Below are 25,949 nucleotides of genomic sequence, written 5' to 3'. Positions count from 1 at the left end.
TGGGCTCTGCAGGCAGATCCACTGGTGTTCACAACCCACTGCTTGTTTCTTTGTCTGAAGCATGGGGATCATATCTAATCTCACAGGGCTGCTATGTGGAGTAAATGAAATAGTAGGTGCCCAGCACTTCACGCAGTGCCTGGCCTGCAATAGGCGCTCAGTAGCTTTTTGTCATTAAAGTGGGCTTTACCCCTCCGCCTCCATCCCTACCAGCTGAGCCACCACCTGCTGTGAAAGAGAGAACATGACTCATTAGGCCAAAGCTGTCATGTCTTGAGAAAGGATCCCAGGCCATAGAAAGAGTTGCCAGGGCTTGTCCCCAGGGCTCCATCTGTCCTGGACAGGGCAACGGAGTGATCAGAACAGAGGGAGGGTCTGGCAGCCAGACTGGCAGAAAAGGAAGCCAGTATTCATAATAAGAGAACTTGATCAGAAAGATACCTTGAAGCCTGGCTTGCACCCATCTGTTTTCTTAGGGATGGGCTTTGGGGTGAGGGTTAAGGAGCAGATTCGATATTTTAAAACATTTTGTTACAGAAAATTTCAAACATATACAAAAGTAACAATAATAGCATCATGAACCTTAATGTATCTATCACCCACCTTTAACCACGATCAAATTATGGCCAATTTTCTTTCATCTGTGCTCCTACCCCCATGCTATTGTCATATAATTCCCAGACAGCATATAATTTCATCTGTAAATATTTCAGTGTGTATCTCTAAATTATAAGGACTCTGAAAAAATTCACCAGAATGCCATAATATCAATAATTCTGAATATCATAAAAATCTACTGTTCAGATTTTCAATTGTCCCATAAATGTCAGGCATTAAAAAAAAATGGTTTATTTGAATCAGGATCCAAATAAGGCCACACATCACAACTGGTGAAGATGGCTTTTAAGTTTCTTTTATTCCAGAAGCTCCCCCCACTCCATCTCTTTTTTTTTTTTTCTTTGCAATTTATTTTTGGAAGAAACTGGGTCATTTGTCCTATTGTATTTTCTGCAATCTGGATTTTGCTGATTGCATTCCTGTGGTGATGTTTTACCTTCACTTCGTCTTTGAGATCTTGACACCCAAACAGCACTTGTGCGGGAGTCCTCAAGTCCAATCTCGCCTGCCCACCTCCTCCATTGCAAGAGGGCCTCCCATCGCCTTCGCCAAATGGAAAAGAAAGGTCCCCGGTGCCAGCTGCTGGAGCCGAAGGATGAGAAACATGGGGACAAGGGCTTCCGGAGGTTTCCGGCAGTGTGATGGTGGGCTGTGCTATTATTTGGACTGGGCCTTCTCTCTGTTTTTATGAACAGGAATGTCTTTTAATAAAGCAGAGCAATTTTCTGCCAAATAGCCAGGATTGTTTTTCCTCCTTTTGGAGCAATAAGGTTCAGGATTTGTCTCCCAATTGACTTTCAAGAGCGTATTTTCTCAATTCTTTCCTGAAATTAAAGTAAAGGTCAAGGAGGCTGGTCTAAGACCCAGCCCTTCCTCCTCTCTGGGCTCTGGCTGGCTGGACTTTGGTAGCTAAGTGTGTCCTTGGCTCAGGTGACCCTGTGCAGCCCCTGGGGCAAACCAAGCTCAACTTCCCAGTTTTTTTCTTTGTGGGGGCAAATTGAGGAGGAAGGGAAAGTGGGGGGTGGGGGGAGGAATATAGTGCCAGTCTGTGGGCTCCATTCTGAATTTAGATCTCCTGGGCAATTTCTAGAAGCTTCATTCTCCCCACTGTGTTCCCTTCTCAGGGAGGGGGCCCTGGGCCCCACCCCCAACCTGCCTCCCACCCGCCAGTCTTCTGCGGCGCACGTGAGCTGCCCCAGGGATCTGCCCCTTCCCTCGCACAGTATCAGAGCGGTGAGGATTTTTAATCAAAAGGCAGCACACGCAGAGAACAGCACCGCCACCACCCTGCTCAGCATCACTGAGCCATTCTCCCCCACCCCCTCCCCACACTGAGTCACTCCAGCTAACAGTTAATTAATTTGTGACACTTTGACAGTTTGTGAGGAGACATTTTTACGGAGCCATAAAAATCCGCAAGGTTGGGGCTGTCAGGCAGTCACCCCTTCTTGTATTCACTGCATCCCCAGACCCTGCCTCACCCCACTGCAGACCCTGGAGGCCTGCAATAAGGTGAGGCTGGGAAGACTCGAATTCTGCCGCTGCTCGGGCCTGTCAGAGACTCCACACTCCCAGGGACACCTGGGCAGACCCAGGGCCACCTGGCCACCTTGGGAAGAAGCAGAGAGCGGGGTTGTCTGGGATGACAGCCCTGGAAGAGAGGAGGCCCTGGTCATGCTCAGCTGTGGTCTCCTCTGCTCCTAGACAGAGTCTCACCCAGGGGCCCTTTCCACAGCTGGGCAAGGAATTGTGTGTGCTCCAGCCTCTCCCTGGGGACACCCCCACCCCACCCTCATGCTCCTTAGAGAGCTGAGTCTCAGCTGCACTCAGCTCACTCACTGGGGATGCTTGGTAGTCTCTGGCTGGTGTTGATGGGGGGAGATGGCTCCCTTGGCCTGCTGTGACTTCCCTCCCACAGGGTGGTACCAACCTGGACACTCTGAAGCCCTGGGCCCCCAGGCCTTCCAGCACCCCAGAAGCCATCTCCACCTGCTCTGTGCTTTTCTTTCCACAGACGGCGTGTTGTCTATGACCTCTCCCCACCTCCCCACACTCACTTCCATCCGTGTGCCTCCTCTTCTTTTTCAAATGCCTTATAACGCCCTTGGGCCGCAGTGATGCCCACCTGGGAAACACCCTGCAAGGACCCCAACCAGCTGGGCACCCAACCCCAGCTACCACTATGACTGGGACCCAGAGGGTCAACAGGAGATCTCAGAAGAGGCTATTGTACCCTTCACGAAGGATCTGGGAGAAGAAATGACTGCAGGGTCGAAAAAGACCTAGGGACTGGCCCCTTCACACTTGAATGAGATACTACCTCCATGGACGTCTCTCAGACATGTGTGGAGCGTGTGCCATTGCCAAGGTGGTGCTGGAGAGGGAGAACACCGGGAGAGACAAGACACATGCGAAGCTTGCACACAGTTTAGCAAGAACAGACATGAAACAAATCACTAGACAAATACTGACTTCATTACATCTGTGCTGGGTGTCACTGAGGAGCTCCTGTGTTGTAAAAGCACTAAGGGAGAGGATGGGCTCTGAGCTGGAGTGGCAGGAAGGCTTCCTTGGAGAAGGAGCTGGAAAGATAGTCCTGAAGGGTGAGAAGGAAGAGGAGACCAGCCAGGGTGTGCTATGCTGAGCCCAAGTGGCAGGAAGGGGCTTAGGGTTAGGAGCTGGGACTCAAGGAGGGTGCATATGGCTGCCTGTGCCGGTAAGTTTATGGATGTGGTGACAGGAAGTTGAGCAAGTGCTCAAGGATAGCTTCTATTTTTACTGTGAGGTAGGAGGTAAGGCCGGGAACTGCTGGCCAGGTTTAATTCCAGGGAGCAGGGGGAGAGGCTTGGAGCAGGTGACCCGGGTTGCCAACCTCAGGCTGGGCCACAGAAGGCCCTCGAGACTGTAGCCACTCTTGGCTCCAGCTGCATAGGGCCAGACACAGCCGGAGACCACCAGTGGAGAGATTCATCCAGGCTGTTCCGCGCCTTCTAAAGAAACCTAGACACTGTTCCCTGCTGCACGGCCCCTGGGCTCTGCTCCCTCGCTGCCTCTGGAGAACACCAGGTTCCAGGGAGGGTCCCCATGCTGGGGGAGAAGGGATGGCAAATGGGGGTGTTAGTGTGTGGCCTCCCCCACTGTCTTCCGCAGCAGCCTCTGCCACCCTTAAATGGTAGTTCAGGCCACTCCCTGGGCTTCCACTAATGGGTATCCCCCCAGCCTAGGTCTCTAGTCCAGACCTGTTCCCCCACAGTAGTGCTGAGGCTGTGGGTGGGGAGGGGGAGTCCAGGGGCTCAGGAGCGGGGAGCCCTTCCCCTTAACTGGGAAGGAGCAATCTGCATTTCTTCCCTCAGAAGTGACTGCTGACACTGGGGCCAGACCCACAGCCTCACACCCCGCTCCCCTGTGCACCTGGGCCTGGGATGCAGGAAAAGCCATTTCCAGTGAGCCCAGGAGGTTGCCATCGTCCATTGCTCCAGGCTCCTCTTTGTCCCCACAGTCCTCTCTGTTTCTCCTCCCCCTCCTTTTTTCCCTCTCCACAGACCCTCCACACCCCAGGCCCAGGGCTTGGAGGTTTTGCCCTCCAGACAGCGACTGTGCCTGTCTGTCTACCCACTCCCGCCCTCTGCAGCCCAAGGTCTGCAGCTGCCTGGCCGAGGGCTTTGGGAATGCGGTCTCTGTTTCCTCTGTCCTCTGCTGAGGCAGCCTCCTAAGCCAGAGTGCATAAGGGTGTTATTCAGTAACTCTCTCCTTTCCCCTTGGTTGTAGGAAGGAACGGGTGCACCTTCTTTCCTCCCTCTTCCATTTCCACACTGCCTTTTCGAAATTGCAAGAGATGCTAAAAGAAGTCTCAACCCCAAGTCACAGCCTGGCCTTTGCCTGGAGGGGCAGGGGCAGGTGGCCTACGTCACCAGGGTCCTGGAAAGGACCCTCTTACCCACTCACTCCCAATTCCTATCCAACTCAAGTCACTCCAATAGGCTGCTTTTGAGATGCAAATGAAAAATACTTTCTTCTCCCCCTCTACTTTTTCATTGAAATACTTCACATCTCAGAAAAGAGGAAAAAATGATGTGTTTAAGACAGCAGTGTCTCACCCGCCATCAAACCTGATAAGGAATTGTTAAATTTTAATTACACAATTTGATTCCTTCAAGTGCCGAACTTTCAGGGAAGAAAGCACCAAGACTTAAGCTGAGACAGAAGCACAGGAAAGATATTGCTGGGGTTTATGCTGCATCCAGGGCTTCTGTCCCCCACCTTTCCAGCTCTGTGCGCCACATGAAATAGAAATGAGGTGGTGGGAGAGAGAGGGAGGGAGAGAGAGAGAGAGAGAAAGAGAAAGAGAGGATCAGAGAAGATCCTCTTCGTTCTCCCCGGACTTGCCAGCTTTCTTCCTGGATCCCAGGCTGTCCCAACAGATTGACCCTTTTCACCCTGCTCCATCAGCCTTGGGACTAAGGGTGGCCACACCTTCCAAGTTTCTCCTGAGAGAAAATGTCAGGTTTGGGTGTCAGCCTCAAACTGTTGAGCTTTAAAGGAGCTTTTTAACCTTCCAATACACTTGAAAGAAGCCGTTTCTGTTTATAGGTTGGGGTGCCTGCCAGTTTTGGGGTGTGACTGGGAAAGCAACCCCTTCCATACCTCATCTATATCCCAGAAGGCTTGCCCCTCCCTGTCCCCTCCTCTACTCCTGGGGGGCAGTGCAGTGGGTGGCCTGAGCAGGGTGGCCTGCCTGGGGCAGCCTGGGTGGCCTAGCTTAGCCCCGGGTATCTGGGCTCTTCCAGTACTTCTCAACTTGAGAGCTAGCTAATTTCCAAATTAGGGCACACACAGAAAATAGTAGCATTTGTAAGGCACATAGGGTGAATGGCAGAGGCTGCGGAGGTTGGAAATGCCTGGCTCTACATCCCAGTTGACCTGATATTTCTATGCACCTTGATGCATTCTAAACATCTTGTTGGGGAAGTTCTGCTCTGAAGCTTCTGAAGAGAGCCACTATTATAGAAGGCTGGAGTTAGGCTAGATGTTAGGGAGAACTTGACGGGCAGGGGTCCTGAGCACTAGAATGGATGACTCTGAAAGATATTTCTGTAGATCTTTGCCCTTCTGAGCTAAGGCAGAGCAAAGAGTCCTGGAAACAGATGAGGAGCAGATGATCTTTGGCTCTTTGATGACCAGTAGCTTGTAGGTCACCACACAAATGCAGTCTTCCCTTACTCCTGGCTTCCACCAGGGCAGCTGAGAAAGAAAAGCCCAGGAGGCCTCAGAGGACCCATGGAACCTTGTCTGCAAGCATCTGCCTGCTGAGGGTAGAATGAGGAGCAGCAATTACCCCCACTTTCCTGCACAGAAAGGTGCCTTAGGGGAGAGGCAGCCACCCTTGGAGTGAGGCCTGGCAGCTACAGGGTTAGATCGTTCATCCTCCACCCAGGAGACACTGTCAAGTAGCTCAACCTGTAAGAGCTGGGAAATCACAGTGTCCACGCAAGTATTTGGTGCTCATTAAGTTCTTGTTGACTGGGGACTGTGATTTGGAGCTTTTGTCAGCTTTTATGCGTGCCGCAGGGGCCACCTGGGAGAAAGATGGAGATGACATTTGGAGGGTGGTGAGCAAGTTGATCATATTTTCATAATCCCAAATCAAAATGCTTGTTTTTGACAACAACAGATTTTTTAATATAATGTGTCACTTTGTCTGAAAAAAATTTTCATGTGAGAATAATGCACCTCGGGTTATGTATTTAGCCAATCTCCATTTTAAAAAAAGAACAAGAAATTGGGACCGTCATGGCAAATACAAGGTGCCATGTGTTCTGTGGCTTTGCATTTTCCCTCCACAAGCTCCAGAGTGGACGAAGAACTCACCTGGCTTCTCTGGAGCCAGAACCAGCCCAGCATACCTGGAGCAGCACTGGGAACCTTTCCTCACTCCCCTACCACGAACACAAGCTCCAGCCAGGATGGAGAAGCTCCTCACTTGTGTATTCTCGTGGGATGCCCCTTGGAGCCCAACAACCTGTGCAGCCCAGAGGCAGCTGGACAAAAGGGAGGGATGGGCTGGAGCTACAACAGGGAAGCCTGGGAACCAGCAGGTTTTCTCAGGCCTCTTGAGAAAATGCCAGCAGAGAAATGCTGGGAAGGCCCTGTATTGTTATCTACTCTACAATGCACATCCCCCTACCCCCACCATTTTAATGTCTTTGAAATCAGAATACATTTTACAATGGACGACATCTTGGAGCTCTACTGGGGTTGGATAGCATTTTTTTTTTCTTTCCTAGTGGTACATAACATAGTGGTGCATCTTCATTCAATTTTGTCTTAGAGTCTATGAAATGTGGTTATTAGTATGATAGTCATTGGCTATAGCAGCTGGGCTGAGAGAGCTGGATCTTCCAGGCCAGCTGCTACCTCATCCCCAGGGTCACTTGGGTTTGTCCTGCAGCCCGGGCCCAGGGACAGGATTTGTCTTTTCCTTCCTTTACTTCCTCCCAAGGAATTGGTGGCTGCATCTTGAAATCCATCTCCCTTCATCCAGCTGCCTACTTTTCAGGATGGGCCATAGGAGGCAGTGTGCCCAGGGGAACCTCAGACCCTCGTGAGCTGCATTTGAACAGCACCAGTCCCTTCATCTCACTGAGCCATTGGCTTGTGGTCTGATTGCTTGTTTCATTTCATTCTTTTGCTTGGTTTGATTTTTAAAGTCGACATTCTCGAGGGCTTACCTGTGCCTGGCACATGGCCATGAGTCATCTTACTTAATACTCACAATTGTTGTTATCTCTATTTTGCGTATGGGAAAACTGGGCTCAGGAAAGCCAAATAATCTGGCTGAGGCCCCAAAGTTAGTAAGTGCTAGAGCTGGGACTTGAACCCAAGGTTTTTAGTCCTCAGCTCGAATGTTATCCTAGCACCTCTCAGGCTAGAGTACCTCCTCTGCGGCAGTGGATTTGCTGATGTCTGAATTCCTGCTCAGCTTGATATTTATACGGTGAGAGCCAGCCAGGCAACCCCTGCTTGTGAGAGATGCCAGCCCCAATTATATAAGGTGCTGAAGACACGATAGAAACCAGGGCTGACACCAGGTGTTAAAGATAGCCCTGTACTGGCTGGGCTCGGTGGCTCATGCCTGTAATCTCAGCACTTTGGGAGGCCGAGGTGGGCAGATCACGAGGTTAGGAGATCGAGACCATCCTGGCTAACATGGTGAAACCCCATCTCTACTAAAAATACAAAAAAATTAGCTGGATGTGGTGGTGGGCACCTGTAGTCCCAGCTACTGGGGAGTTTGAGGCAGGAGAATGGCATGAACCAGGGAGATGGAGCTTGCAGTGAGCCCAGATTGCACCATTGCACTCCCGTCTGGGCGACAGAGCGAGACTCCATCTCAAAAACAAAAAAACCAAAACAAATAAACAAACACAAAGCCCTGTACCAAGGTACTTATAGGAGTTACAGATATTTAGGCATTTGCCATGCTTTCCCTTTTTTTCTATAATATAAATATACTACATTTATATTAGCAACAAAAAACAACAAGAACAATCAATAATAAATAATAGATTAGAAAATCAAATGCGTGAGGCCTTTCTCAGAACTTGGGTAGAGGGACTCTCCCTCACCTTGCAGAAGTAACCAGCACTCCAGAGAATGAATGCTCACCCTCAACCCCACCCTGACCTGCAGTGCTCACATTTGCCATCTACATTGTGCTCATAATTTTAAATCCTAGACTAGGTATGGCTTATGCCTGTAATCCCAGCACTTTGGAAAGCCAAGGCAGGAGTATCTCTTGAAGCCAGGAGTGTGAGACCAGCCTGGGCAATATAGTGATGAGACCCCCATCTCTACAAAACATTTTTAAAAATTAGCCAGGCATGGTGGCACATGCCTGTAGTTCCAGCTACTCAGGAGGCTGAGGTGGCAAGATCACTTGAGGCCAGGAGTTGAGGCTGCTGTGAGCTATGATTGTGCCACTGCACTCCAGCCTGGGTGGCAAAGTGAGATTCTGTCTCTATTAAAAGAAAATTAAATCCTAGTGTACATCCTCCCTCCTCCAGGAAGTTCTCCACAAACACCCCAGCCACACACATGTACATATACTCCTGAACATCAACTGTAGTGGACACTGTGGAGTGCCGCCCAGATCCCCCTGCAGGACCACAGCCCTCATCTCCAACTACTGTGAGTGTTGGCAACTGACAGTTCTGGGCAACTGCCCACTGCTGAGGAGAGATGCCTCTTTCAAGGCCACACTGCTTTCCCTGGGACAGCCGCAAGCTATGACATCTATGAGAGGGGATTAAAGGCCCTACCCTGTTGCCCTCATTTTGGCAACTGGTAGGGTGCCCTGTGGGGTCGCCCGATGCCTTTGTAGTGACTTCTCCCTCTGGCCTGTCCTGCTTCCTCACTCCTTTGCGCATCTTGATCCTGAGAGCACTCCCCAGTACATTTCCCGCAGGCTGATTTCCTCTTCAGAGTCTACTTCTAGGGACCTGTATTAGTCTACTCTGGCTGCCATGACAAAAATACCACAGACTGGGTAGATTAAACAACAGAAATCTATTTCCTCACAGTTCTGCAGGCTGGGACGTCCCGGATCAAGGTATCAGCAGGACTGATTTCGCTTAAGGCCTCTCTGTGGCTAGTAGATGGCTGCCTTCTTGCTGCGTTCCCACATGGTCTCCCCTCTGTGCGCGCATCCCTGATGTCTCTTTGTATGTCCAAAGCTCCTCTTATAAGGACTCCAGTCAGATTAGGTTAGGGCCCACCCTAAGGGTCTCATTTTAACATAATCACTTCTTTAAAGGCCCTGTATCCTAATGCAGTCACATTCTGAGGCACTGGAGGTTAGGACTTCAGCATATACATTTTGTGGGTTGAGGGAAGAGCATAGTACAGACTGTAACAGGACCCAACGTGCAGCACCTGTGGCACCCTCGGGTACCTTTCAAGTGGGAAGGAGTTTTCTTCCCAGTTGCACTAACAGAACCTTTGAATTCAGCAAACGTCTGTTGAATACATACTGCCCACAAACCACAGTCAGGAGTTGGAAAAGAACAAGATGGTATGGTTTTTTTTTTGTTGTTCATTCCAAGAACAAGAGGAGAAATGAGCAAGACAGGTTGTAACTCTTGTGACGTCTACACCTCAGTGAAAAAAAGAGACTCCTAAATAGGTGTCTCCTGCAGCACTGGGGTGTGTTTCAGTGCTGCAGGACCCTGCAGAGGATGGGTGATGGCTCGGGCAGGAGGACATGGGTGGATTCTAGGGCAGGAGGATTCTGGGCAAGACTCGCTTTGAAGGATGCATAGGGACTGGAAAAGCAGAGGGAAGGGAAGTGAAGGGAAGAGTTTTCCAAATCCCTTTCTCATTTGTGAAGTAGGGATAAAAATTAGACAAGATCAGGCATGTTCCAGGTAGTACGGCCATAGACAGGGAAAATAAAAGCCTCTGACGGTTGTTTTGAAGATAAATGAGACAGTATATCAAAAAAATTTAGCAAACTATAAAACCTTTTACAAGTATATGATGCTATCATCAGCAGCAGGGAGTTGGGGGAGAAGCTGAGAGCGATGGTCAGGAAGGGGGCAGCGAGTGTGCCTCACACGCCTCAGGCCCCTGACACTGCTTTGCACAGTGCTTTATGCCCAGCAGGTTCAATAGATGCTGATTGAGTAAATGAATGTCAGAAGCAGCCCAAGGCGACTGATCAGTACATACATGCAGGCCTCCCACTGGGGGCTCCAAATGGGAAGAGGGCCCAGTTGGCTTTGCAGAATACAGCATCAATATGACACGTGCTTCATTACCTTAGAACTGGAAGATTTGCTGCATGGTGGCATTCCACGTCACCCCACATGGAATTAGGCACTTTGCTTTTCCCCAAGGCTCCAGAGTGATGGTGGTGGGTAAGACATGATCCATACTCTTCTACCAAAGCTGGAAGAGTGGGTGTGTCAGACAGCGATGAGAGTGTGGAGGTTGGGCAGACCCTCTTCCACCATCCCTTCTGACCTACTGCAGGAGGTGTGCCCTGTTCATTGATTGGACATGGCATCACATTCATCCCAAATGGCATCAATTGGCGGTTTTCAGTTTGGGGTAGCGAAGTGCCTGGAAGTCATGTGCTTTGTATGGAATGACGTGGAATGCTGATAAGTTTAATTCTATTGTGTAAAATATGAAGACTTTTGTTAGCTGAAAAGCCAACTATATTATCTGTGCATTATGCTTCAGTCACAACCAAAACTCAGGCTGTCAAGTTCATCAACTCCTGATGTCTCCCAACTCTGCTCCTGAGCCCCTCTGGTCCCTTTTCTCTGTGAATATACCACACCAGCCTCCCAGAGTCCCAGGCAGAAATCCTAGTGTTACCCTCGACTCCTTATCTCCCTGCTTGTCCCGTACCCACTTTTGCCCCACACCTATCCAAGGACCAAGGACCATGAAATTGACTTCCAGTTTAGCTCCTGATTCTGAACAGGTCCCTCCATCCTCATTCACACTATCTTCATTCAGATGACCACAATTTCTAACCTAAATTACAGCCAAAACGTCACTCCCCTCTGAGCTCTGTTCTACACCATACACCTTTCTAGAACACCAGTCCAATAAGGTCATGTCTCTGGGCCCAACCTCTCAGTGACTTTCCAGCTGACAAGACCCAATCTGACCTACAAATGTCCCTGCGGTTTAATTATCCTCAACATTACTGCCATACCCTACATTTTTGGCCAAGCAGAATTGCTGTTTGATGATTTGGGACCATGTCATATTGTCTCTCTGGAACACACCCCCCTCAACCCCTCTCATTTAGCAGGCTAAGTTGTCCTTCTACTTCATCCCAGATGATACTTACTTCAAGACATCTTTCCCCTCCATGGGATGAGATGCCCATTCTGCAGGGCTCTCACTGCCTGCATCCTGCCAAACCTCATCATCTCTTATCTGGATTCCTGCTACAGCCTCCCAGCTGGTGTCCTGCTTCCACTCTGGGTCCCTCCTCTTCGTTCTCCACAATGCTGTCAGCATCACCTATTTGAAAGGCAAATCAGATCATGTGGCTCCTGCTGCCCTTAGCATCAAGTATAAACTCCTAGCATGACTTTTATGGCCCTCTATGATCTTGCCTATGGCAACCTCCCCAGACTCAACCCTTGCCAGGTCCCTCCACATCCGCTATCCAGAATCTCTTTCAGTCCCTCCACGTGCTCTCTACCTCCGTGCTTTGCATATACTGCTTCCAATGTCTAGACCTTCCACTGACTCCCAGTTCTTTACCTGGCTAATTCCTACAATCCTTCAGGTGTCTGTCTGTTGAACATGACTTCCTCTAGAAAGCCTTCCCTGAATACCTGAACTTCCCTGAATTCCCTGAATACCTGAGGTTATGTATCTCTCTCCCTGTTCTATTTCCTACTAACTATCACCCATAGATGTAATTGCTTGATTAATTGGCTATTGCTTCTCCTAGAATGTGATCTGCAGAGCCATGTATATTTTGTTCCTGCTTATATTTCTAGAACTATATAAAACAATGCTTAATAAATATTTATAGAATCAAGAAAGAATGAATACCCATTTCTGTTTCGATGACTGGAAGGTAGCAAGCCTGGTTCACTCAAGTGTGTGGGGCATGGGTTACGCTTAAGAAGTGTTTGTTGAATGAATAAATAAACGATGGATCAGCTCTGCTCAAGCTCATCTTATTATATATTAAAAAAAATTTGTGCTTGCTCATTTGTCCTACTAGCTGTAAAAACCTGATAGCAAAAGAGTGGCAGAAGGCCCAACATTTTAAGAAAATTCTTAGCCGTAAACCTTAAAATCCCGAGTTGGAGAATTCTCATTATTAAATGCCAGGAGTTGGTCTTCTCCCTTGAGACTTCTGCAAGAGGCCCTCCCACTGACACCCTGTGTCCGTTTTTCCTGGCCAGAGCCTGGCCACCCAGTGGCTCCGCCGCCCTGATGGATCCACTGAATCTGTCCTGGTACGATGATGATCTGGAGAGGCAGAACTGGAGCCGGCCCTTCAACGGGTCGGACGGGAAGGCGGACAGACCCCACTACAACTACTATGCCACGCTGCTCACCCTGCTCATCGCGGTCATCGTCTTTGGCAACGTGCTGGTGTGCATGGCCGTGTCCCGCGAGAAGGCGCTGCAGACCACCACCAACTACCTGATCGTCAGCCTCGCGGTGGCCGACCTCCTCGTGGCCACACTGGTCATGCCCTGGGTTGTCTACCTGGAGGTAGGTGGGCCCCCTGCTTGCTCCAGCACTTTCTCCAGCAGGGCCCTGCCCTGGACACTGGGGACTCTAGCTCCCACACTGGCTTTTACCAGTGAGTTTCCTGGTGCTTCCCCAGGTGGTTTTTCCTTCACTCTGAGCTTACTTTTTCTCCTTTTGAAATGGGTAGATTGTTTCCTTAATAATCACAACTACCATTTGTAAAGTGCTTGCTAAGTGCTGGGCCTCATGTAAGGACTTTAAACATAGCGTTTTCCTGTATAACCCTCACAGCAGCTCAGAGGCTGGCATTATTGCCACCATTTTGCAGTTGATAAACCAGGTGGTCAGAGAAGTTAAGTGACTGCTGCAGCATCACACGCTGGCAAGTCCAAGCTGGAACACTGGCCTCAGAGTTAGTTCTTTACGTCATATTGGAAATAGGAGTAACTGGCGAGGATCCACAAGGAGGGGCGTGTTTATGCTCCCAGGCCCCTGAAACCTTCATTCCCATCTCCCCACTTCAGAAATGGGGCTGCTGCTCTATGCTCCCCATATCACCTCTCCTTCCCGCAGCTTATTCTGGGGCCCTGTCCAGGACTTCCAGGTAGAGGCTGCCATGGACTGTGCTGTAGCGCTTTTGTTAGGAAGAATTGTATAGTCACTCGTTTCTTGGCCCAGCTCTGCACCTCAAAATGGGGAGTAGGCAGCACAGTCTAGACACTGTGCCTGATGCATTGCTGACACAGACCCAGTGAATACTCTTGGTAACCCTGGGAGTCCATGTTACTCTTCTCACTTTACAAAACAGGAAACAGGCTGGGCACAGTGGCTCACGCCTGTAATCCTAGCACTTTCGGAGGCCAAGGCAGGCAGATCATGAGGCCAGGAATTCAAGACCAGCCTGGCCAACATGGTGAAACCCCATCTCTACTAAAAATACAAAAATTAGCCAGGTGTGGTGGCACACGCCTGTAATCCCAGCTACTTGGGAGGCTGAGGCAGGAGAATTGCTTGAATCTGGGAGGCGGAGGTTGCAGTGAGCTGAGATTGTACCATCGCACTCCAGCCTGGGTGACAGAGTGAGACTCTGTCTCAAAAAAAATAAAATTAAAATTAAAATTAAAAAAATAGGAAATAGAGGTTTTGGAGAAGAAGTTGCCTTTCTTCACCCAGGTCACAGGGAGAAATGCTGTTGGAGAAATCCCAAAGCAGATATTCTTCTCCAGGAAGACACCTTCAGGGCCAGCAAGCAGATGTGGGAGCATTTAGGGATCATCAGTGGGCACGAGCCGGATCCTGCCACTTTCTCTGCCCGGCTTTCTAGGGTGGCCTGTCCAAGGCTGAAGCAACCTGGGAGTCTGGGTGCATGGGAAGGCATGGGAGCAGTCATTTAGGAAAGTGCCAGTGCTCTGCCCACTGAACCGTTACCTTCCTGTCCCAAGCAGAAGAGGAATTGACCAGTGCCTCTGAGGCCATCCCTGCCTGAGAGGGAAGGGGTTGTTGAAAGAAAATGCCAAAGCTTTCTAGGTTTAAACAGAGGAGACATCTAGACGAGGAAGCTCAGGTGAGGCGGCGAGACTGGAGGAAAGTGGCTCACCTCCCTGTCCCCGGGCCCCCAAGGGGCTCGTGCGCTTAGTGTTGTCACCACCACCCCGACCCCAAGGGAGCTCTGATCCGTCACCCCTTAGCTTCCTTTACTACAGCCAACACAGGCTGCAACTTCCAAAATGACCTAATTGGATATTAAGGAAGAACCAAAAGGAAACACAAATACAAAACCACATACAAATATTCAGTTGACACAGGCCAGGAGTCCAGTTCCCCCTGGATCCATGTTTATGAGGGCCCCTAGGATCTGTCTATGCCTTCTTAATTCTTACACTTGATCCCCTCCTTCTTCTGTCTTCCAAAGGAGGTCCTAGATCTCAGACCATAGGGAAGAATGGCAGAGCAAACAACCTCTCTGTGCCTCAGTTTCCTCATCTAGAAAATGCAGATAATAGTATCGTACATCATAGCATTGTTGAGGATCAAATGAATTGATGTACGAAAAGTGATTAGAATGATACATGGCTCACAGTGAGCACTACGTAAATGTCAGCCATGGCGATGATGATTAAGAGGAAGATGACGATAGACATCCAGCACTGCTCCACATAGGGAGGACTCCTCGTTCCTCTTCACCACCCCATGGGATAAAGAGGAAGGGAGAGTACTCCCTATGTTCGCCCCAGGCAAGTAGGTACCCTCTTCCCAAAGGAATGTGTGTTCTGCCCAGGGCTCTGGGCATGGCTTCTGTTGGCTTCCAGACCCCCTGTCCCTACCCAGATACCTGGGTAGGGACAAATCCATACATGGGCTATAGGGGGTTCTCAGGAACCTGTGAGTCTTTCAAACAGATCCTTTAAACATGCTTGTTCACCTTATTTTAAAGGTGAAGCTGAGTGTGTAAGGGGAGGAGTGTGCAGAAGCCGTTCTCACAGGGCAGGACTCAGACTCTCCCACAGCATCTCATCAAACTAGAGCTGGGCACTGAGCCTTGTTTAATGGACATTATCTCAGAGATTTGTTGTCCCTAGAGAATGTCCCAGGTGGCATCTCACCTTGCCCTGACGTCCTGTCAGTGCACCCTCACAGCCATGCATTGTCCTCTCTTTAAGACATGTTCTTGTCATCCAGACTTTTTCCTCCTGTTCCATTTCCAGCAATGCCATGCCAGCACCCGTCTGGCTTAGGACTAGGTGTGCATTATTTATCTTGCTCAGTGTACAAAAAGCACACTGGTTTGGAGGACCAGGTTCGACTCCCAACTCTACTCCTTTCCATCTAGATGCTATGGGAAGAGTTCCTGATGTCCACATGTGCCATTCCATGTCAGCCTCACAACCCTTTAAAGACGGGCTTCCTGTGTGCATTTATTTTCTCGATGAGAACAGGAGACTGAGAAGATGAACGAAGATCTCAGTTATTCATTCACTCAGTCAGCATTGACTGAGCACTCTGAGGTCTTACCCCAATCCTTGTGCAATGGGCTAAGGCACTGGCCTGCGGGGGATGCAGAGGTTGACAGGGCTCCTACAGTGTAGTCTGCTGCAGGTGACAGTGGAGCAGTCCCCGTAGGAGGTGTGGGGCATGTGGCCCAGCATGGGGGTGTCAGGGAAGACTTTTAGGGAGAAGTGATGCTTAAGGAAACATCCAGGAGAGGCCGGGAGACCCTTGCATTCTCAACAAAGCCACCCAGCAGGGAGAGGGAGTAGCTGGCTGGAGGTATGGAGGAGAGGTGCTCATGTCATTTGCCTCTAAGGCTTACTGTCTGCACTCTAAGACATGAGCATCAAGTGGTTGGAACAGTGCCGACACATGGTAAATCCTTAGTATTATTATAGTTATTAGGACTTAGCTGAGCCAGCTCAGGGCCTATACTGCAGGTCTCAGCTTTATGTGAGCAAGAGCATTAAGAAATGATGCCTGGGTGCCTGGGGGTATGAAGAAAAGAGCCTTAGGTTCAACTAGCAAACCTGGGACCACTCCTTCCTCTGCTACTAAATCACCAAGTGATCTTGTTCTGTTTTCTTCTCTGACCCTCCCTAGTTTTGTGCACCCTTGAAATAATCATCTTTCCTTTTCACACCTCATGCTTACCAAGTACTTGTCACATAATTACCTCCTATTTTGATAAGCTAGATGGTCCCTTCCAGGACAGCTTAGTAGAGAGCATGGGATGTGATGCTTCAGATTCCAGCTCTGCTGCACACCTGCCAGGTGAACTTGGCCACATTACATGGCCTCTCTGAGCGTAAGCTCCCTCACCTATGAATGGGATAAGCAAGCCCTTCTTGTAAAACTTTTAAGAACTGTACATGAGATAACGTGCCATGCCCACAGTAGATGTTTTATGGACAGTGACCACCAATGCATTTTCTTGAGTCTTTAAATTAGCAACCCTAACTACTCTCCAAGGCAGCTTCCCCTGGGACCACAGAGGAAATCTCTTTGTTATTCTGGGCTCCAGACAGGCCAGTACAAGTACAGATTTAAGATGCCCATGAAGGCAGGACTGTGTCTGAATTGCTCACAACTGTGTCCAGGAGCCTAGGATAGAGCCTGGCACACAGTAAGTTGCTCAATAAGTGTTTGTAGGAAAGAAGGATGGCAGAGAGGAGGGAAGGAGAGGAGGAAGACAGGGAGGAAGGCCCTGATATCTCAACCTACATCCCCAGGGACATGAAAGCGGCTCCCAAGTACCAGTCCTAGGAGGGGCTTCAAAGTGGGATGTAAACCAGGTGGCGCTGGTTCCCTGCCCAGTGGTACCCTAAAGGTACACTCTGTTTATGCCAGGAAAGCCCTTTATGTGCCCTCCTGCCTCCACCCCCAAACTAGACATCCAGCTGTCAGCTCCTGCCCACCTGGTCAGCGCAGCAGCACAGGGAGCCAGGAGAGGCCCTGGCACGGGGCCCCCATGTGAGCCCCTGGGAAGACAGTGCCACATGAGAGGCTGGCTGTGTTCTGGGGCAAGCTGCTGTTTCTGCCACACAAGATGACAGCAGCTGCATTGCCCATCATTGAGCTTAAATGCCAGCGTTTGGTTGGATGACTAGGAGCAGAAGAGAGGGCAGTGATCAGAATGAGCAAGGTTATAATTAGCCCTGCTGCCGAGCTGCACAGTGACACGCAATCTGCCCTACTCCAGGCTGCGGGAGGGGCCTTTCCCGCTCCCCTCTGCTCCTATTGATAGAAGCCAAAGGTGCATCTCCCTGTCCTGACTCCATCCTCAGGGAACTGGGGCTGCTCCAAGCTTCCCGAGTGCTAGCGACAGTCTGCCGTGTGTGCCTGTGTGTGGATGGGTGGTATGAGGTGGGGGGGCGGTGTGTGTGCATGTGTGTGTGTGTGCCTGTGTGCATGTGTGTATGAGAAACGTGCTGCTGCCAGGAGCTAGACTCTCCATTTCCCATCCTACCAAGGACACAGCTCATCACAGCAACCCCTCTGCCCACCCCAGCCCACTCGGGTGTTCCTCGAGCACTAGCCCACATCTGCCTTCTTTCGTTCTCTGGGTATAAGAAGGAACAGAAATTTCTTCTCTGTTTCATGGAGAGTCTTCATCTTCACCATTATTCTTAACAGATAATTTTGGGGCCCCGACTCTGCCATGTACTGCGCCTACCACTGAAGGGCTTGCCTGGCGCAGCCAGAGCCTGGGCCAGAGCAGGACCAGGAACTGGGCCCACAGGCCTTGGGGAAATCACTGCACTTTTCGGAGGCTCGGTTTCGTCATGGGCATTCTAAAATTTTACCTGGAATCTAATTTACAGAGGTATGGCTGAGTGACAACACAGGGAAGCCAGTGCCATTGGGAAGAGTTTAACGTGATGCACAATATCCCTAGAAACCAGATGGTCGGCCTGCCGTGTGGGATGCAGGGGGAAGCAGCAGGCTTGGGTAAAGAGGCAGAATCAGGGGCGAGGGAAAGCCCAGGCCACAGCCCTGTTGGGGATCCCACAGGAAAGTCAAGGCAGGGCAGATTAAACAGCCTAGGGGGCCGGGCGCGGTGGCTCTCGCCTGTAATCCTAGCACTTCGGGAGGCCGAGGTGGGCCAATCATGAGGTCAGGAGATCGAGACCAACCTGGCTAACACAGTGAAACCCCGTCTCTACTAAAAATACACAAAATTAGCCAGGTGTGGTGGCAGGCATCTGTAGTCCCAGCTACTCGGGAGGCTGAGGCAGGAGGATGGCGTGAACCCGGGAGGCAGAGCTGGCAGTGAACTGAGGTCGCACCGCTGCACTCCAGCCTAGGCGACAGAGCGAGACTCCGTCTCAAAAAAAAAAAAAAAAAAGGCAACCTAGGGTTGGCTAGTCTCAATCATCCTGGCAGGCTTTGGGCTATAGGGGTGATCTCTAGTTGTCTCTCTGGTACCTGAGATAATTTGAGACAAAGGAAATATTGGCTTGATGTGTGTGTGAGTTAGAGAAACAGGGTGGCTGGCTTGCATTTGAGAGGCATCCTTCCAAGTCAGTCACTTTCTGTCTTCAGGAATTAACTAGCTCTGGGACGGGAAGTCTCTCTGTGGGTCTGTGAGGCTCCAAAGTGCCAGAATATCAGGAACAGATAAAATAGAAAAATATAGTCAATATAGGTGTCTCTGTGATGAATGGATGCCAAATATACAAATACAGAATCTAAGAAAACACATAGGGTTAACAAAGTTTGCAGAGATTAAGGTTGAAAGTTGAGGCCCTCCGTATAAGTTGGCTGTCTTTCTTCTAGCACAGTAATTGGCATTAAGTGGTCTTACATATCTGTGAAAAGACGAGCCAGGGGCAAGGGCCTCAGACACCCAAGGGCATCATGCCCCATACCCCAGCTGGATGCCCACAAGACTCACAGCTGTCTCCTGAGTCTGTGGCCTCATCGGCTCCAGGAGTACCAGGCTACAGGACCTAAGCTAATCTCCCCCTCCTGCTGTTCAGCCATTATGTTGCTTTATCTCTAGGTGGTAGGTGAGTGGAAATTCAGCAAGATTCACTGTGACATATTCGTCACTCTGGACGTCATGATGTGCACGGCGAGCATTCTGAACTTGTGTGCCATCAGCATCGACAGGTGAGCCCAGCCAGGGTGGAAGAGGTTGCTCTGGCCACTCACCACTCCCTCTGCCCCAGCTTTTCTCAAAGCCAGGCTGTATCTGGTGTCTGTGGTGCTGTGCAGCTGGCTGTGTGCATGTGGGTCCATGTGTTTGTGTGTATGGGCGTGCATGTGTGTATGTTTGGCTAGGAGAGCACACACTCCCTAAAGAGAAGCCATCTATGGGCAGTGGTGCTGCCAAGCATACTCAGACAGCGACTGGTATAAAAGGGAAAGACTGTGATTCTGATGGAAGCCCTAGCTCTATCACATCTTACTCATGTGACCTTGGGCAGATCATGGACGTTTTTCGGAGCTCTCAGTTTCATTTTCTAGAAACCTACACTGATGACACCTGCAGCCCGGAGCTACAGTATCTGGTTATGCATTTTATGTCCTTGGCACATGGCCAAGGGTCCCAGGCCATGCACACCTTGCTAAGCTGCATCCTTGGAACCTTCCACTAATTTGCACAGATATGACCCTACCTCCCTCACAGCATTCTTGGAAGATGAAATAAGTTAATGAATGAGAAGTGCTCGGTAAACAAATGTGATGAAGGATTGTAAACAAATGACATTGTTAATTCCTACTAAGGCTTCAATCTTGCTCTGAGGGGCCTGGCTAACAATTTATCAACAAACATTTCTACCTTTCATGGGCTCAGCACAAGTGCAGTGGGTACAGTTTCAAAGGTGCAAAGATCCACGCCATGGTTCTTTGAAAAGCCTGAAATCCTAGTAGGGCTATTTAGAATAACAGATATGAGCCAAGAGTAAACAATAGCCCACCAGTAATTAAGTGTTTGGGCTTTGCCAACTGTCCTCGCCGTCTTTGTTTGGGGACAGGAGGGAGGGTTGAGTTAGCATCTCAGGCAAGCTTCAGAGGGGTGTGTCAACTTTTTAGCCCCAAGGAGTGAGGGTGCCTCTGGTGTGTGCACGTTGTGGAGTGAGGGGTCCCTGGGCCTGCACCTCAGATTCAGGGTCCCCCACGCTTGCAGGTACACAGCTGTGGCCATGCCCATGCTGTACAATACGCGCTACAGCTCCAAGCGCCGGGTCACCGTCATGATCGCCATCGTCTGGGTCCTGTCCTTCACCATCTCCTGCCCACTCCTCTTCGGACTCAACAACGCAGGTACGTTCTGCTTTTGTTTGCCTGGGGCTCGGCTGGCCCTGGGCCCTTGCTCCCTCAAAGGGCCCTAAGGGAGCAGAGTCCCTGGCACAGATATGGGTGGAGGCCCCATGGGGGCCTATCGCCACCCTGGACTGAGTCCAGGCTACGTGTCCTGGGCCAAGCCCAATTCAAGAATTGTCCTAGGTTGGCAGAGAGGAAACTGTGGTCCAGGACACAGTGGAGTTCAATGAGGAGTGGGGATAATGGTTCAGGGGGATGACTGGGAATTTTCAACTTTGGTTATTAAGTTGAAGAGGCAAGACATGCTTCACAAACTGCATGTGTATGTATGTGCACACGCACACGGGATGGGGGAGGCTTGCTGGGCTTCCATCTGCCCCTGACAATGGTATTTTTGTAATGAAGTTGCAGCCCTCAGGGCCCGCTAAACCCAGGCCAGGCCTGAGTCACCTGGAGCAGGAAAGCTAGAAGCGAATAGGAGGTGAGCTGACCGCATGCCCATTTCTGTGGGAGGCAGAGTTAGGAGTGTCTCAGACAGAGAGAACAAAAAGCCTCCGACAGCGTGGAACTTCCTCTCATCAGGGAGACAAGAGCGATGGCAGGTGTGCACCTCTGGAGATCGTAACAACATAGGATACAGTGAAGCCTTGAAAATGTGCGGTTCAGTATCTATTATAAGCATCACAGGAATTCTAAGTGGGAATAGCGCTAAACATACTTGGATTAATTCAGGAAGGCTCTGAGATAGAGGACAGGCATGTGGTAGACCTGGAGTGCACACAAACATATGAAACACATAGGAACACAAGTGAGTTCAACAAACAGAGCCAAGTTATCTTGCTGCAAGCATTAAAAGGTGGCCGACCTCTCCCAAGACACAGGTCAGACTAAGATGATAGTTTACTCTTTTAAAAGTTTTTGTGTGTCATTCCTTCTGGATACTCCAGCTTCACTTTTTATGCCCAGACATGGCAAAACTAATGACCAAGTAATGAGGGAATAGTAATGGAAAGACTTGGGAGCAGTCCATCATCATAGCTTAGGTTTTTGCTCACAACATGTTTTTAATACTCTGGTTTCTACTGTGTGTTTATATGTATCTAAGATGACCAGGCAACCTTAAACATCTAGTCGCATTCATATTCTCTGTAAAATCACTCCTCATTCCTGGAAGGACATGAATGGGCTCTTGTGGAATTATGACCCAGTGGGCCCGCTGACTCCCTGCCCACCTGGGCTCTCCCTCCCCCAGACCAGAACGAGTGCATCATTGCTAACCCGGCCTTCGTGGTCTACTCCTCCATCGTCTCCTTCTACGTGCCCTTCATCGTCACCCTGCTGGTCTACATCAAGATCTACATTGTCCTCCGCAGACGCCGCAAGCGAGTCAACACCAAGCGCAGCAGCCGAGCTTTCAGGTCCCACCTGAGGGCTCCACTAAAGGTCTCAAGACACCCCCCCACCAACTCCAAGTGTCCCCACCTAACCATTACCAAGAGGGTTCATCCTATGCTCAGGAGGGGGCTTGGGACACCTCAGCAAGGGTTAGGTCTAGGCTAAAGGAACTCCCAGGAGCTGGGGAAGGGCAGATTTTGAAGGCATGGACCTCAGCGGAGCAATCTGAGTCTCCAGGAGAGGGAGGCAGGGTCCATGACACTCAACAACAGGGAGAAGTCTTTGGTTGGAGATCTTTGTGACTGAAGGTGGCAACTCTTGCTTGGTATCCCCGTGGGCTCCTCTCTTCCTCTTTTCTGGTTTCTCTGTATCATTTTAGCTCCCTCTGACTCCTCCATCCTCTTTCCTTTACCTTCCATACTCTCTGTCCTCCCCTCCAAACACACATCCCTTTTCCTGACTTTCTCTCCACTATGCCTCTCCTCTGCTGCTCTTTCATTTTCCCCCTGATGTCTTGTGAATTCTCCCCTTCACTCAGTCCTTCACAAGGAAGACAGTGTGTGGGCACAGAAGGAACAAGAGCTCTTGGGTTAGACACATCGGGTTCAGATCCTGTCACTGCCACTTTTTTTGCTGAGTGACCTTAGGCAAGTTGCTTAACTTCTCTGAGCCTGTTTCCTCATCTGTTAAATGGGAATCAAAATACCAGCCCCACAGGGTGGTCTTGAGGATTCCATGTGAGAAGGGATGTGAGTGTGCCTAGCATAGTGCCAGGCCCTTAGCAGGTGCTCCGTAAAAAACAAGGTCCTTGTGTCCCTCGTCCTACCTACCACTGTTTGTCTCATTCCAGCCTTCTCCCTTGCTCCAGCTGCCTCCTCTGGCCCCCACCCTACTGATCTCTGAGCCCTTCTGCCCAGTCTGAGTTCCATGGACTGTTGCACTTTGGGTTTCTCTCCCCCGCCATCCCCACCACCTTGTGTGACCCATGTGCTGGCTCACTCCACAGGGCAACTGTACTCACCCCGAGGACATGAAACTCTGCACCGTTATCATGAAGTCTAATGGGAGTTTCCCAGTGAACAGGCGGAGAGTGGTAAGTGCTCAGGCCAGGGACCCAGAGCCAGGTCTTTCTGTCCCTAAGGAAGCCCACTGGCCATGGTTCTGAGACCTCAGAAGCTGGTTAATGGGAGAAGCACCCCCAGAAACCCCCACCTTGCTTCAGCTGAAGGCAGACTCACTGTGCACACCTCCAAGCAGGCATGGAGTGAGACACCTTGGTTCTGCAAGGCATGGATGTGTACAAGAAAACGGTTGGCCATACCAACGTAATAAAAATTATAATAATGGCTATTCGCATTTCTCAAACATCTACCATATCCCTATTATCTCATCAAATCCTCACCTCGACCCCGGGAGGTAAGTCTCTTTGATCGAACTGATCTTCAGTTGACAGAAGAGGAAACAGGCTCAGAGAGATTAGGCAACTCACCCATCTCAAGAGTTGGTGACACTAAGCCCAGACCTGTGTGACTCTGAAATCCACACCTGTGTTCTTTCCACTGACATGAGCTGCCTTATGGATGGGCAGGTTCTGGGAGAGGACGGAATAGAGCAACTGCAGGGACTGGTGGTGGAGCAGTCTGTGTACATAGAGCCCTCAGGTGCAGAAGCACAGCAGACCCCCGCCTCTGCCAGGTGGTAGCTGTACCAGGATGCAAGCAGCAGGCATTCCATCCTCCAGAGGGATGGAGAACAGGGCCAGAGAACCCACAGAGGGCCGCATACAAAATCCAGGTCAGGTGTCCTGCCTTCACCTGCACTGCAAGGACAGGACTCTAAGAAGCTGTTTATGAGGCAGATGCCAAAACAGAGCCTCAGAGTCAGGACCAAGGCAGCAGCCCAGTTATGCCACCTGGGCACATAGTGAAGCTGCACTTCAGAAGTTCAGACTAACACCTCCAAGGCCTCAAACAGGAGAACCTACAGAAGAACCCAGGAGGTCATGAGTGGATCCATGCCAGGGCCCTCTAGGTCACCCCGGCAGGGAAGATGTGAGGCCCCAGGGGTCAGCCCTTTGGCACCTGGATCAGTCTATCCAGAAGAATATGGATACCCATGTGCAGATACCCATGAAGTGGGAGCACTGGGCCCCTTGTTTGACAGGGAGAACAGGGGTGGCTGCCGTCTTTGCAGTCAGAACATGAGTTTCTGGAGGCAGGGCCAAACATCATCAGCTCTTGACCCCAGCAGCCAGTGCAGCACCTGGCACTTTGCTAACAGTAAGTGTTGCTCAGGCCATGAGAGATAAGTCCCTGGTACTCAGCCCCAGCAGAACAGAGGTGGGGTATTAAGGCTGCATGAGGATTGCCATGGGAAAAAGGACAGGGTCAATCCTGCCAGGGCTGCCATGGGTCCTGGGTCCCATGCCTCAGTGACATCCTTGCTTCCCTGGCAGGGTGACCCTGTGGTGTCTGCAGGAGTCTTCAGAGGGGGAAAGGGAGGGGCCAGTGAGATGGGAGGCTGATGCCTGGAAACTGGTCCGGCTTTACCCAGAGCCCTCTGCCTCTGGTGCAGGAGGCTGCCCGGCGAGCCCAGGAGCTGGAGATGGAGATGCTCTCCAGCACCAGCCCACCCGAGAGGACCCGGTACAGCCCCATCCCGCCCAGCCACCACCAGCTGACTCTCCCCGACCCGTCCCACCACGGTCTCCACAGCACTCCTGACAGCCCCGCCAAACCAGAGAAGAATGGGCATGCCAAAAACCACCCCAAGATTGCCAAGATCTTTGAGATCCAGACCATGCCCAATGGCAAAACCCGGACCTCCCTCAAGACCATGAGCCGTAGGAAGCTCTCCCAGCAGAAGGAGAAGAAAGCCACTCAGATGCTCGCCATTGTTCTCGGTGAGTCGGCCCTGGCTGCTGGCCACAGCCCCGTCTGCGAAAGGTCCCATTCCCTGCCATGTCCTTCCTAACCATGGCTGCAGGATCATGGGGCTAGCATTTCCTCAGGCACAGGCCAAGCCCATTGACATACAGACAGCCCTATTAGGTATGTTCTGTACTTGTGCTCACTTTACAGATGGGCAAACAGAGGTTTAGAATGGTTATAAAACCTGACCAAGAGGACCGGCGGTTTGAACTCAGGCAGTCTGACTCCAGAGTCTGGGAATTTGATCAGTCTATTATGCTGGCACCAGAACTTCATGTGTCTGTGTGCCCAGGAAAGTCACTTTCTCTCTCTAGACTCCCCATCTGTAGAGTAGGTTACTTCTCAGGGTTGTCGTGACAATCCATTGGTGAAAGCATTTTCTAAGCTACAAAGCACTATCCATATGTAACTGTCATTATTATGGTTTTTATTACTATTGCTCTTGTTGAGGAATTGGGAAATTCAGTTCACTTCACTCAAGCAAGATTCCATGGGACCAGAGCTGTGAAAAATAAAAGGGATGTTGGGGAGTGGCCCCCAATCTAAATGAAAAGCAGCCCTGTCCACAAAGCAGGATTTTTCAATAGAAGTCTAGAAAACCACGTGGTAAAGGTCAAAACCCAAAAGGTGGACTGATATGGGTGGCTGGGAAAAGGAGGGACCCCTGTGACTCTGTCTTCCAGGAAGCACCTGAATCCCCTTTGACTGCCTGATGATCTTGGGGCATGAGTGGGGCAGCTGTTACCTCCCTTCTTTTATGAATGATGGCACTTGTTTCCGTGGGACCACTCGTGATCATGGGACTGGGATGTGGTAGGCTGGGATTGGAGCCAGACCCTCTGCTGCAGTCCACAGGGGCTTGGCCCTGTGGCCCTACTCTTCCCAGACACCATTCAGTCTCCAGGGATGCCTCCTGTGCCTGTAGGGCACTCCATGTACACACTGCTTCCAGGCTGAATGTCACACCTGCGCAGGAGGTCCTGGAAAAAGTGCACCTGAGTTAGGTGA

General features: G+C 50.5%; 1 protein-coding gene across 4 annotated transcripts in view; it reads left to right on the top strand.

Moving 5' to 3' along the window:
* Window positions 1-25,949, top strand: part of DRD2 (dopamine receptor D2) — a 91,366-nt gene that overhangs the window by 63,506 nt on the left and 1,911 nt on the right. For 3 of the 4 annotated variants that reach the window (XM_038005189.2, XM_008020911.3, XM_008020912.3), the window contains exons 2-7: window positions 12,561-12,876; window positions 19,349-19,458; window positions 20,480-20,616; window positions 21,869-22,059; window positions 23,018-23,104; window positions 24,586-24,913. In XM_038005189.2, the coding sequence (XP_037861117.1) occupies window positions 12,592-12,876; window positions 19,349-19,458; window positions 20,480-20,616; window positions 21,869-22,059; window positions 23,018-23,104; window positions 24,586-24,913 (1,138 nt within the window). In that variant the 5' untranslated portion in view covers window positions 12,561-12,591. The remainder of the gene's footprint in view (window positions 1-12,560; window positions 12,877-19,348; window positions 19,459-20,479; window positions 20,617-21,868; window positions 22,060-23,017; window positions 23,105-24,585; window positions 24,914-25,949) is intronic. The other variant, XM_008020913.3, reaches the window with a different exon arrangement.

This window comes from Chlorocebus sabaeus, chromosome 1 (assembly GCF_047675955.1).
Source record: "Chlorocebus sabaeus isolate Y175 chromosome 1, mChlSab1.0.hap1, whole genome shotgun sequence".
NCBI classification, from domain to species: Eukaryota; Metazoa; Chordata; class Mammalia; order Primates; family Cercopithecidae; genus Chlorocebus; species Chlorocebus sabaeus.
Note: the sequence above shows the minus strand (reverse complement) of the source record. Positions and strands in the feature narration are given on the sequence as shown.